General features: G+C 52.3%; 3 protein-coding genes across 3 annotated transcripts; 1 reads left to right on the top strand and 2 right to left on the bottom strand.

The window, feature by feature from the left end:
* Positions 1-738: 738 nt before the first annotated feature.
* On the top strand, positions 739-8,354 carry Aspvir_005718 (putative sensor histidine kinase/response regulator; the record flags this gene model as incomplete). The annotated part of the gene is made up of 7 exons (XM_043268931.1): positions 739-918; positions 977-3,906; positions 4,011-5,198; positions 5,260-5,740; positions 5,803-5,869; positions 5,960-6,289; positions 6,343-8,354. 7 exons carry the CDS (start codon positions 739-741, stop codon positions 8,352-8,354), a joined length of 7,188 nt encoding a protein of 2,395 aa, XP_043124866.1.
* An 840-nt stretch (positions 8,355-9,194) lies between these two features.
* Aspvir_005719 (allantoicase) lies at positions 9,195-10,307 on the bottom strand (the record flags this gene model as incomplete). The annotated part of the gene is made up of 1 exon (XM_043268932.1): positions 9,195-10,307. The coding sequence occupies one exon, from the start codon at positions 10,305-10,307 to the stop codon at positions 9,195-9,197; it is 1,113 nt and encodes a 370-aa protein (XP_043124867.1).
* Positions 10,308-11,491: 1,184 nt separating this feature from the next.
* Aspvir_005720 (uncharacterized protein) lies at positions 11,492-11,815 on the bottom strand (the record flags this gene model as incomplete). Its single annotated transcript, XM_043268933.1, has 1 exon — positions 11,492-11,815. The coding sequence occupies one exon, from the start codon at positions 11,813-11,815 to the stop codon at positions 11,492-11,494; it is 324 nt and encodes a 107-aa protein (XP_043124868.1).
* Positions 11,816-12,421: the final 606 nt, after the last annotated feature.

Genomic DNA, 12,421 nt, shown 5'->3' on the forward strand with positions numbered 1-12,421 from the left:
CTGACCCGTCTCGATCGGATAACCTTGAGATCTGGAGTCTCTATGGAATTTGTTAGAACAAATTGATCGAGCTGAGGAAGACTGTTGATGGAACGTACCACGCGCTACCAATTGCGCCACAGCCCCAATGGGTTGATTTCGGGCCGCTTTTTAGAAGGAATCAGCCGTGCCAGGCTGCCAGCAACTAGTCTAGGTAATAAAGAGAAGCCTAGTTCTGACCCACATACTCCGTAGTTGCAGTAGTAACGTATCTCTGACACGGGCACGTTCCAACTATCTAGTCTACGGCGCAATCGAAAAGAAAGCCCCAGGATAATGAATAATGCCTATGGTTTCTCAATTGAAATGTCCCAGAGTTCCACTATATTCCCGTCATCATGACATGTCCCTAGACACATTGAGTGGCTGTTGACTGACAGTAGTCTACCTAGTAGTCACATGTCCGGATGATGTCCCTAAGCACCAACCAGAATGCAATCTATCTGGTTTTTCATTATTGTTAAATGTTGATTGAGGTGCTTTGTTCCTAGTCATGCCCACCATGAACCCAAGTCTCGTGATGCCCCACTACGGCTGACTAAGGAGCTGCTGATTCGGGAAATTGTTAGCCTCAGGCCGTCAGACCCCAACCAAAGTTTCACCTGATAATCAAATGTTAGATTCATGACCCCGGCTTGAACGCTCATATGGTTCCAGGGGAACGATAATAGCGGCATCGTGACGTCTGTTTCGACGTATATGCATCACCTATCTACGCCGCCGACCGTCGAAGCGAAGCGAACGATTGATATCGATGATCCTGCCCGACGTTCATTAGCCTCGATCGATTCGACAGAGCCGTTTCCGTCCCTATGCCTGCTCGTCAAACGCAGCGTCTTCTCTGAGCCGACATCAGCATCCGCCCTTTGGGACGAATACGTATGGCCTTTGTCTGATAAAAGAAGAAAATTTCAGTCAAAAGATAATTCTTGGATAGTTGGTTGAGATGGAGGAGGATAACCACATTCTCGGGGAAGACCTACCGCTCCCACCAGCACGACTGTTCGAGAGGCTTGCGCAGCTCCCCGGTTATATCTGGGATCAATCCGTTGAGCCATTCCATTCAACTTACAACCATTGGCATGTCCTCGGTCTTCGTCATTGTGCAGAATCCGACGTCTCGACCCCCGCCGCAACCTCCTCAGGGCCATCTAGCCTAGCCCGTAACTCCCCGCGCGCCGAGTCCCGTCCGTTCTTCCGCCATCACTGGAGGAGTAGCCTGAGCGAATCGAGTAGCGAACTGTCATTGTCTCGTGCAGATCACGAACCAGTATGGGCGCCAGTAGTGGCTCGAGTCTCGTCTCACGTCGTGAGACTCGAGCGGGAGTTTCACATGTTGAGATCCATCGTGCAGACGTCAGATCCAGATTGCAATCACACTATTAGACCGATTGATCTTATCCGGCTGCCACCCGATCCAGGAGATATAGGACCGCTGTTGGTTGCCATATTCGAATCTCCAGGCCCGAACTTCTTGCGTGAGCTAGTCGCATTTGGACCTGCGTGGTTTGCAGCCGGCGTCAAGAGCGATAACATACCGACTCCGGACGAGCAAGTTTCTCTTCCTGTATTTCTCGATTTTGCCATCGGCGCATGTGATTGCCTGGAGCTACTGCACTATGGCCTCAAGACGGTGCATGGTGAAATCAGAGGTGATGCTTTTCACTTCAACCGGGAGACCGGGTCAGTAAAGCTTCTTAGCACGGGGAACGGCGCAAGATCCTTTGAAAATATACTCAGCGACGGCTGGTCCTCGCTCTCTCGAGAACTCGGCGTCAAGAACAAGCTGCAATTCGTTGCACCTGAGCAGACAGGGAGGATGCCTACTGAACCGGACAGTCGCACAGACATATATGCGCTTGGTGTGCTCTTTTGGACCATGTTGATAGGGAAGCCAGCCTTCACGGGAGCTGATCCAGTCGAGGTTGTGCAGAACGTCTTCGGAAAGAAACTACCACCCGTCTCAGCCAAGAGAATGGATATTCCTGACGCAATATCAGCTGTTATCCAGAAAATGACCCAGAAGGCTGTCAATGACCGCTACCACACCATTTCGTCGGTGAAGAGGGATCTGACACAGATGTCTCAGCTTCTTGGTGACGGCGATAGCGAAGCGCTGAAAGACTTCCAGATTGCTCAGCGCGACGTGTCCTCTTTCTTCACGCTTCCGACCCGGATGTTTGGACGACGGGAGGAATATGACAAAGTGATTGCTGTGGTTGAGAGAGTTTACAGAAGGCAACAGTCTGCGCAAGCCCGGGCGGCAGCTCAGAGCTCCAGTGGAGTGGGGTCCAACTCCTCGGTGTCGGACGGCCGTGTTGACAGCTTCGAGATTGCGTCGGGCTCAAGCGACTCTGGCTCATTTCACTTGGCACCGAGAACCAACTCAAATGGCGCCCAATACAGCTTTGGGCGTGTCTCAACGCATGAATCTTTGCACAGCACAGAGTCGTCCCTTTCAACTACTAAACCCGGATATGTCTCCAACAAGGCCAAAAGTCCTGCCGAACCTCGTGCTTCCTTGGATAGCACAGAGCGTGACAGCCACTCTCCGTCGGTTGCGAATGCACAGGCCCATACAGACCCCCTTGTCCCAGGCGCCAGACAGAAGGCCGCAAACAAGCTTCGAAAGAACGGGAAATGTGAGGTAATTACGATCAGTGGTGCTGCTGGCATTGGAAAGACAGACCTTTTGAATCGCGTCCAGCCAGCAATACGTAAGCTTGGCTACATCGGAATCGCTCGCCTGGACCGCGCCAGGAGAATCCCTTTCGAGCCTTTTGCCAAAATTCTGGCGTCTCTTCTGCGTCAGATTTTCTCAGAGCGTGATGTGACAACGGATTACCACAATAACGTTCGCATGGCCTTAAGACCAATGTGGCCCACCCTCCACAGGGTCTTGGAGCTTCCAGAGCAGCTGATGTCCGCGGGAGGCAAAGACCGCGAAATTTCACCGAAGCTCTCAGTAGCTCAGCACATTTTCAGGGATGTTTCTACCAGAGGCCCCGAGCCCTCAAAGCGCCTCGCTATGCCTCGTCTTGATCATGGGCAAAGCTCCGTGGAGTTCTTCCTGTCGAACGCCGCGTCAAAAAACATGCGATTGATGGAGACATTCCTAGAGATTCTCAGGACTCTATCTCAGTTCAAAATGATCTGTGTTTGTGTGGATGATTTGCACTACGCAGACGACGAGACCCTCGAGTTGATTCTAAATATACTCCGGGCCAAGATTCCTTGTGTGCTGATCGTCACAAGTCGGAAGGCTGAGCTGGAATCCGAGGCTATCAAATCACTCTTCGAGTCCGAGAACCCTAATGTGACCAGGATAGAGCTCAGCTCTCTTGGGGAGAATGAGATCATGCAATATGTAGCGGCTACGATGCACCAAGATCCAAATCCCGGGTTGACTCCCCTTGCCGCTGTCATCCAGGAAAAGAGTTTAGGTAATCCTTTCTACGTCAGATTGATGCTTGAGACCTGCTACAGCAAAAACTGTATCTGGTATTCCTGGAAGAACTCAAGGTGGGAGTTTGATCTCGATCGTATCTTCACCGAGTTTGTCGCTCCAAGGTACGGCGAGGGACTTGGCCTTGGGTTCATCGCAAAACGCCTCCAGGAAATCCCTGTGGCCGCCCGGTCCATCATGGTATGGGGAGCTCTGTTGGGGAGTCCCTTTCCATTTTCTCTTGTTCAGAAACTGCTTACCAGCGAGTTTCTGTATTCCAGCGAGGAGGATGAGGCTGTGGACTTGACATGCCCACAAAATGCCAGTATGATCCGACAGTCTGAGGCTGATATAGTAGTTGGGCTTCAATATCTTGTCCAAGCGAACTTGATTGTCCCAGGAAAGACCGACGACGAGTTTAGGTGGGCTCTTTCCATTCTATTGTTCTTTTTGCTCTTGTTTCTTCCTTTCATTTGCTTCGAACTGTTCTTCAGCGAGCCCACCGATAGTTGCTAACATTGACCAGATTTGCCAATGATCGACTTGCACAAGCGGCGACCTCGTTGACCGAAGGTCGCAACGTCGACAAAATGCATTTCATTATATCGCAGGCGATGATGAAATACTACCACGATAGTCGCAGTCGCTATGCGATCGCTCGGCACATCGGCCTTGCTTCCCGAATCGTCAGATCCCGTGTCGTTCAAAGAGTCGACTACAGAAAGATCTTATGGGATGCCGCACAGACTGCTTCTCAATCCGGTGCTAGGCCAACCGCGCTATGGTACTTCCGCCACTGCTTTGCTTTGCTTCAGGATAACCCTTGGGACGACAATAATGCCGATGTCTACTACGACGAGACATTACGCCTGCATATCGCGACGGCGGAGATGCTTTGGTCTCAGGGCCATCATACTGAAGCTCTACGACTTCTCGACGAGGTTTTTACCCATGGCAAGAGCGCCGTCTGCAAAGCGAGGGCCTGGATTGTGAAAGCCAAGATATATGCTCAGATGGGCAATCATTACAAATCTATGAACTCGCTTCTCACATGCCTGGAGGAACTGGGTGTCCACCTTCGGGAGCCTACTACTTACGAAGCTTGCGATGCTGCATACGGCACTCTGAAGGCATACCTTGAGAACGGCGATCTGGAAGTCATCGTTCGCAGACCTAAGAGTAAGGATATCAACATGATTACCATTGGAGCTGTCATGGCAGAGGCGATGGCTGTGACCTATTGGGATGATGCGTTGACATTCTACCGGATGGCTATCGAGATGATGAACCTCCATCTCTTCAAGGGCGGGTTCGTGCAAATTTCAATTGGTTGTTCCCATCTCTCCATGATTTCTTTCAGTCGTTTCAGAGACCTCGAGTTTGCCGCCAAACTCAATGACTGTGCATTGACCCTCTTGGAGTGTTGTCCGGAGCCATGGACTCAGCGTAGGGGCACAATCGTTCACAATCTCTACATCAGTCATTTGCGAGTGCCGATGCTGTCCATACTTCCAGTGCTCGAGACCTCTGTTGAAGTTTCCTTCACGATGGGCGACCCTTATATCACACTGATCAGTCTGTCGTCGATGGCGATGACCCGACTGTGGCTGGGACACGATATGGGTCAAGTTGAACAGTTCTGCATCGAGAGTCCTGACGATATTCCGGATTGGTCCAAGGACACGCGGGGAGGCGCCAGTCTTCTAGCTGTCAGGTAAGTATCTGGTGCATGTGGCTAGTTACAGTGCAACACTGGGCTGACCAGATGACTACAGACAAGTCTCCCGCGCCCTTCAGGGAAAGACATTCTACCGTAACCCCAACACTATCATGGATGACGAGCACCATAGTACTGACGAATACATTGCCTTCTTAAACACGAATGCCAGTAACGCTGATCGTCCTCGGGACATCTATTGGGGCTTAGCTATGATACCCCTTTTCCTATATGGACATCACACGAAGGTGATAGAGACGGGAATGTCGATGATGGACACGATTCCTAGGCTCTGGTCTGCTCGCGTTGGATATGTGGTCTACTTCTACGTAGCTCTATCTCTACTGACACTCCACAATGACTTTCCCGCGGGTGGATATATGGACGGTGACAACCTGAAGACCGTGTTGAAGTATAAGGCGGAGGTTGATTTTGCGCGGAGCGCCTGCGATGCCAATTACGGAATGTGGTCATTGATTCTTGAAGCCCTAATCGCCGAAGTCCGAAATGACCATACATCCGCCATTCAAGCTTTCGAGGTGAGTTTGCAGAGCAATGACTGGGAGGGAAGATGGGGTGAAAAAGCTGACTTGCAAATTAGGCTGCGATCGATCACTGCCAAATTCACGGCTGGCCGATGGAGGAGGCCTTGGCTCTTGAACTACATGGTGAGTGCACATATTGCTGGTTTTCTGGGTTCTTCTCTGTTTGACTTTGTTACTGTCTCCAATGGATTCTGACGTCAATTCTCTATGAAGGTGAATTTCTAATCAGGCGCGGCGCCAAAAGAGCAGCGCGTTCTGTGATGCAGGACGCGATAGCCGCGTGGGCCGCGATTAGTGCTGTTGGCAAAGCATCACAAGTCACTGAGAAACACGAGTGGCTTCTGAAAACAGCAACATCCTCCAGATGTGCTGACGTTGGTGTTCAGACTGTCGACTCGCTTCTTGGTATCGATCGCAACACAGCCCAAGAAGACATGGCCATCTCCCAAGACATGGAAAGGGATGATAGAAAGCATCGTTGGATTGAACAGAATGGAGTCACTGCGGGGGAGCGTTCGCTCGATATCTCTAGTGTTGGGCTGGGTAAGTCCACTAGCCTACATCAGCCAGAAGTCCTGTTACTAATGTCTCACTAGATATTATCGATCTGTCTAGCATACTCGAGTCAAGCCAAGTGATGTCCTCTGAACTTCAGATTGATAAACTCCTGACCAAGATGATCGAGATCGTGTTGGAATCTTGTAACGGATCCGATTTTGCCGTGATTGCAACGGATTTTGACGACAATGGCTTTGCAGTCGCTGCAACTGGCGACCTGGAGAAAGGGCAGAGGTCCTTCGTCGATGGTCTTCCCCTGTCGGAATTCGACGAGAAGATGGCACAGCAGATCTGTCACTACGTGATTCGCACGAAAGAAGAGGTTCTTGTCCACAATTTCCTCGAGGACGATCGATTTTCCAACGCCAACGAGGCATACCAGAACAAATATCCCATGGGAAGGTCTGTCATTGCACTGCCTATTATGCAGGCAGACCACCTCCTGGGCGTCATTCATATTGAAGGCAAGCCGAACTCCTTCACTCAACGCAATGTTGTAGTGCTTCATCTGCTCTGCAACCAGATTGGCATCTCTTTGGCCAATGCGCTGCTCTTCCGTGAAGTCCGCAGAGTTAGCGCCACCAACGCAGCTATGATTGAAGCGCAGAAGCGCGCCCTCGCGCAGGCTCGTGAGGCGGAGCATAAAGCCAAGGTGGCAGAAGCAGAAGCCAAGCACAACGTGAAACTGAAGGAGGATGCCGCCAGAGCCAAGTCCATCTTCCTAGCCAACATCTCCCATGATCTCCGGACGCCAATGAACGGTGTTATTGGTTTGTCGGAACTCCTCAAGGGAACGAACTTGAACAAGGAACAGGACGAATATGTCGAGTCTATACGAGTCTGTGCTGATACACTGCTCACCCTCATCAACGACATTTTAGACTTCTCGAAGTTGGAGGCAGGAAAAATGAAGATATCGACCGTTCCTCTCAACGTCAAAGAGACCATTTCCGAAGTCGTGCGCGCCTTGCGCTACACGCACCGGGACCGGGGCCTCGCGACTATCGAAGACCTGGACAAAGTTCCACCAGATCTCGTGGTTCTGGGGGACCCTGTCCGTTTGCACCAAATCTTCATGAATCTCTTGAGCAACAGCTATAAGTTCACACCAAAGGGATCTATTACCGTCCGAGCCAAGGTCTCACGGGAGGGCAAGCATCGTGTGCGCCTGGAGTGTGCGGTGTCTGACACTGGAATTGGTATTCCTGAGGAGCAAAAGTCGCGTCTTTTCAAGCCCTTTTCGCAGGCCGACAGCTCCACGGCGAGGTCGTACGGTGGTAGTGGACTGGGACTTAGCATTTGCAAGGCCATTATCGAGGATGTCCTCGGCGGAGCGATCTGGCTCGATTCGACTCCCGGCGTCGGCACCACAGTGACTTTCCACTTGTCATTCAACAAAGCCAAGGACTCTGTGACAAAAGCGCCGTGGTCAGAGGGTTCGGCCACAGGGGAGAACCAGGTGGCACCTCGACCAATGGCGCGTGATTTAACCATGATCCCTCGCGATCAGATCCGTGTTTGTATTGCAGAAGACAATCCCATCAACCAAAAGATCGCCGTGAAATTTGTTACCGCTCTTGACTTGCAATGCGAAGCGTACAGCGATGGACGCCAGGCAGTCGAAGCTCTGCGGGCACGCTCTCTGGAGGGCAATCCGTTCCACGTGGTGCTGATGGACGTGCAGATGCCTACATTGGATGGTTACAATGCGACTCGTGAAATCCGCAAGGACCCAGATCCCAACGTGAACGAGGTTCTCGTGATCGCCATGACCGCCAGTGCCATCGAAGGGGATCGCGAGAAGTGCCTTGAGGCCGGAATGAACAATTACCTGCCCAAGCCGGTCCGCTCTACGGTTCTTAGCGAGATGCTTGACAACTATCTTGCGCCTGCGCCAACGTACACCAAGACTCGCCTGGCAATGCGTGTGAGAGGGAGCATCAGCTCCGAAGCCGGCACTCCGAATAGTACTTCGTCATCCGGTTCGGAGCCGGTGATTGCACTGACCCCCGACGACGAGAAGATCAGCGACAGGTCCAATCGGTCATGAACTAGTCCAGTGTCTCATTCAGGTTCTACCGTACTGTTTTCATTGGAGTCAATCTTGGTATGCCTGGATCAAATGCCTGTTCCCTCCCGGCATTACTGTCATCCGCAATGTGCTTGGCCGTGCTTCATGGGAGTTTTCGATTCGTTAGACCAGCGCTTGCCTATCTATCTGTACACGAAGAGCATCATGGCTGCATTTTCTACTTTTTACCCTTTCATTTCCCTTTTTATCTGTTCCATGCGATGATCATGAACGCTACGACTCACGATATTTGCATTATGGGCTGCAATTGCCTGCCACGCGGGCGATTATCAGAATTATCTGGCCACCCATCTTGCTTGCTTTCTTCTGCCTTCCTCTTCGATGCAGTATTGTGTCATGCCTTTAGCTCCTATGTCCGAAAAGAGTCCTGTCACCCGAAGCTGAGCCATTCTCAATTGCTGCATCGCCCTTTTCTTTTATTCAACTTCGTGTTCGGGGGAGCCTTTATTTCTTCTTCGCGTTGGCGCTCAATATTCCCCGAGGTTTGAATTGCAATTCTGAAAACGGATACACGGTTGTCAATAGGTGTTATTGTTTTAGTCTTCAGCTCCCATTCAGGCAGGGTTGTTCCAATCGCCGGTTTCTCATTTTCATACTTTTGTACCGGGATACAATAGAGCGTAAGGAGGAGGGTCGCCCAATGAGACCTTTTTAGTATCTCCTATTGGAAGGCTTGCCTGCGAAATCTTTTTTTATTCAAGACTATGTACAATGAAGGCAAGATATTTGGACAAAACTGTTGGCAGTATTCACCCCTAAAGCAGGACCACTCAGCATGGGAGTCGATGCGATTACAGCTTAAGCGCGGTGGGCTCTGCGGCCGAAGATACGGAACCGCTTGACACCACCGTCAGGGATCAGGGTCAACTTGACATGTGTGAAGGTGCGCGGGTCCTCGCCACCAGCAGCGAGTTCAGCACCCTCGTACACATGCTCGGTATCGGCCTTGCAGAACTTGTCGCCGCTGAGCAGGGGGATCCAATCCTGATGATCATGCGCAGGCACCTCGCCGGCCGCCACGCTGCCCTCGAGCAGACCGTGCACCCGCACGGCGCGCGGGAAGTTACCGCGGAAGTCCTTGGTATCGACGACGATCTTGGCGACGGAGCCGGGGAGGCCCAGCTGGAAGATGGCCCAGTCGGTGTAGCCTGGGATGCGCGACCGCGCGGTCTCCCAGCCATCGCCCATGTCCTTGCCCCGGCCGGGAAGTATCAGGTTGGAGATGGGCGTGTAGTGTTGGTTGGATGCTGTCAGGGCCAGACCGCCCAGCAGCGCGGAGGAGAGTTCCTCGATGGGGGCTTCTGCGGAGTGGGGGTGCCCGGGGGCCGGGGGAGGGATCGCGTGGCCGTAGAGACGGAGACGGCCGAATCCGCCATCGGGATACATTAGCAGGCGAACGTGGGTGTAGGGTTTGGGGTTGGAGGGGTCGTAGTCGTTGAGTTTCCAGGCGCGACGCTGCGACGGTCCGCAGGGCTGGGGGGGTAGAATGGTGGTCCAGCCGTTGAAGCTGGGGTCGGCGATCTGCTCGTCTGTGATGCCGCTGTCGGCGGTTGCGTAGGTCCCTTGCAGCTCCGCCTTCTCGCCATAGTTGCCAACGAAGAAACCTGTGTCCACTTCGACGCCCTGGATGGCGCCGCTGGCGACACCCAGCTTGATCACGACCCAGTCGTAGGGCTCAGGGTTGTGGCGGCGAGTCTCCCAGCCATCGTACCAGGCGCCGGTGTGCACGAAAACACCGGGACGGTTGATGGGAGGAGTCGGGGTGAGCAGGTTCGAGGCTGCGGCAAAGAACTCGTCGGAACAGGCGAGGACTTTGGTATTCATGCCCGACGAGGCCAGGTTCGTGGTGTGCGCGAAGCCCTTGTCGATCTCCTCAGCGGGGACATAGGTGACCTTATCGGAGGACGTCATAGCGATGGTGGTGGGATAGTTGGATTGAGTAGAGGAATTGAGTGCGCGATTGAACTCTACAACTCACTTTTTCTTGTTTGTAACTCCGGTCTGGCCTGATCATCCTCTTCTTATCGCAGCTGGAAACGCCCTTTAAATAAGTCTGGCCGTGGATGAGGGGGAAAATGAAATTGCCCGATAACTGGCGATAAGCCCCGCAGGCCACCTATGCACCGTGTTTGCCTCAGGTAATCATTACTCGATGCCATCGAGTGATCTTCTTCTTCTTTCGTCTCGCAGTCCTCTAGTCTCATCTTCTAAGACACTCAAATCACATCCCTCGAGTCTCTGCTTTCCTGTTCCATCCGCCTAGCCACCTTAAGGCACCATTTCCCATTACCAAATCGCAATCACCTGCACTTCTGTCGCTATTCCCAACGTTCCCGCTCATCCCCAATCCAGTTATACTGGTTCGTGCCCCACTGCCCCCGGAATTGTACCCTTCGGAGGTCTCCGATGATCGCAGCCTTCCCCGGGAAATGGATGGTCACTTCACAGATTGCTTAATTGGCTTGGTGGTTAACATGGAAAGACGCAAGACGCCATGAGTCACCGTGTTGGTGTCATTTCGAGAAGCCCCAGAGCATGGTGACAGGGCTCAAAGCTCCAAGACTTTTGCTGCAGGTTCGGGAAACTGCTACAGATGATGGCCGAGTTTCACAGAATGCGTTGAGGAGCTTGTGCTCCCGCCGGTGACACTTCAAAGTAGCTTGAGTCGGGGCTCCCTTGCGCACAGAGGTGACTTGAATCAGTTGAGCGTGCAACTTCGCTGCACATGTTACTGTTGCAGAAGTGGGGAGCTGCTGCAATGGCACATGTACGATGTCTACGCATGGACTTGGATAATTTGCTGTAGAGCTAGGGACGACGATGTTCCTTTGCCACCGATCTTTCCAGCCTTCACAGTTGCCCGACTCTTCCGAGCGATTGGAAACAAGTGGGAGAGATCATTGTCAATCAAGATGTCATATTATCTTTCTAAGCTGATCAGGTAGGACGCCAAACGAGCTATGCGCAATGCTCCAACTCTAGAATGAACGCCGGTAATGCATGGTCACCCTCCCATAACTCCCTGTGATAATGCTTGATGCATGCCATTTTGACCAGCAGGGACCCTCGGCTTCCATATCACCCTCCGTCACATCTCAACCTCCTGTCGTCTTGGTAGCCAGTTCCTCGAGTCGCTTGTATCGCCATTCATATTGTGCCAACTGCTTCTTCTCCGCCGGCGACAGACTTTTCCCTTTGTCCGCCATCTCCTTCTCCACCTGCTTGAGCATCTCCCAGCGCTTGAGAATCCGGGCCTGATGCTCAGATATGGACGCCAGGTTGGTGTCTTTCGAAGCCATGCGTTCCTCGATGGTGGAGTGGTAGGACAATTTGGCGTGGAACAGTGCCATATCCGACTCGTCGTACTTGAGGCCTCGTGCTTCGGGCAGAGAGTTGGAGTGACTCCCTTTGGACGGCATTATGGACGCTTGCAATTGTCAGGCCCGTTCAAATGCTCTCGGCGAGATCTGCGAGGCGTATATCGGGGGCTTGTAAGGCGTTTATTGTTTTGAGATCGGCCAGTCTATTCGATGCGGGCTACTGTGCGAAACCCACTAGTGAGGTAAGAATGAGAGAAATGGTGAGTTGAGAAGAAGCTTGTCTTGGGATGGGAGGTGGTGATTTCTTTGACCTCACTGCTGCCCTGCGAGAGTGCCAACAAAGCTTTTATTGTTGAAGGGATCTAATATCCCTTCTATGTTTGGGCGGATACAGGCGACCTTTATAGATCCCCGGTCGCTCAGGCATGTCTTTCAAGTGATACCAAGGATGCCACCGAACGCACATTTGTCAATAACGCGGCGCAACAAGAACAGCGGAGAAAAGATAAAATGGTTCCATGTCTGAAACTGCCTTCGTCTCTGCCAAAGGCAGTACCCACTTCGTTTGTCCCGTCATCTTGTGATTATCGCGGAAGCCCAATCCCACCGCTCCATCAGGAAAGGCGTTTGTTCCTCATTTGATCGGACTGTGACACCTTGAGGATACCACCGGCGCAACCAGGGGCGGTCTGCAGAATTGCGCTG

The sequence above is a fragment of the Aspergillus viridinutans genome (genome assembly GCF_018404265.1).
Source record: "Aspergillus viridinutans IFM 47045 DNA, scaffold_3, whole genome shotgun sequence".
Lineage (NCBI taxonomy): Eukaryota > Fungi > Ascomycota > Eurotiomycetes > Eurotiales > Aspergillaceae > Aspergillus > Aspergillus viridinutans.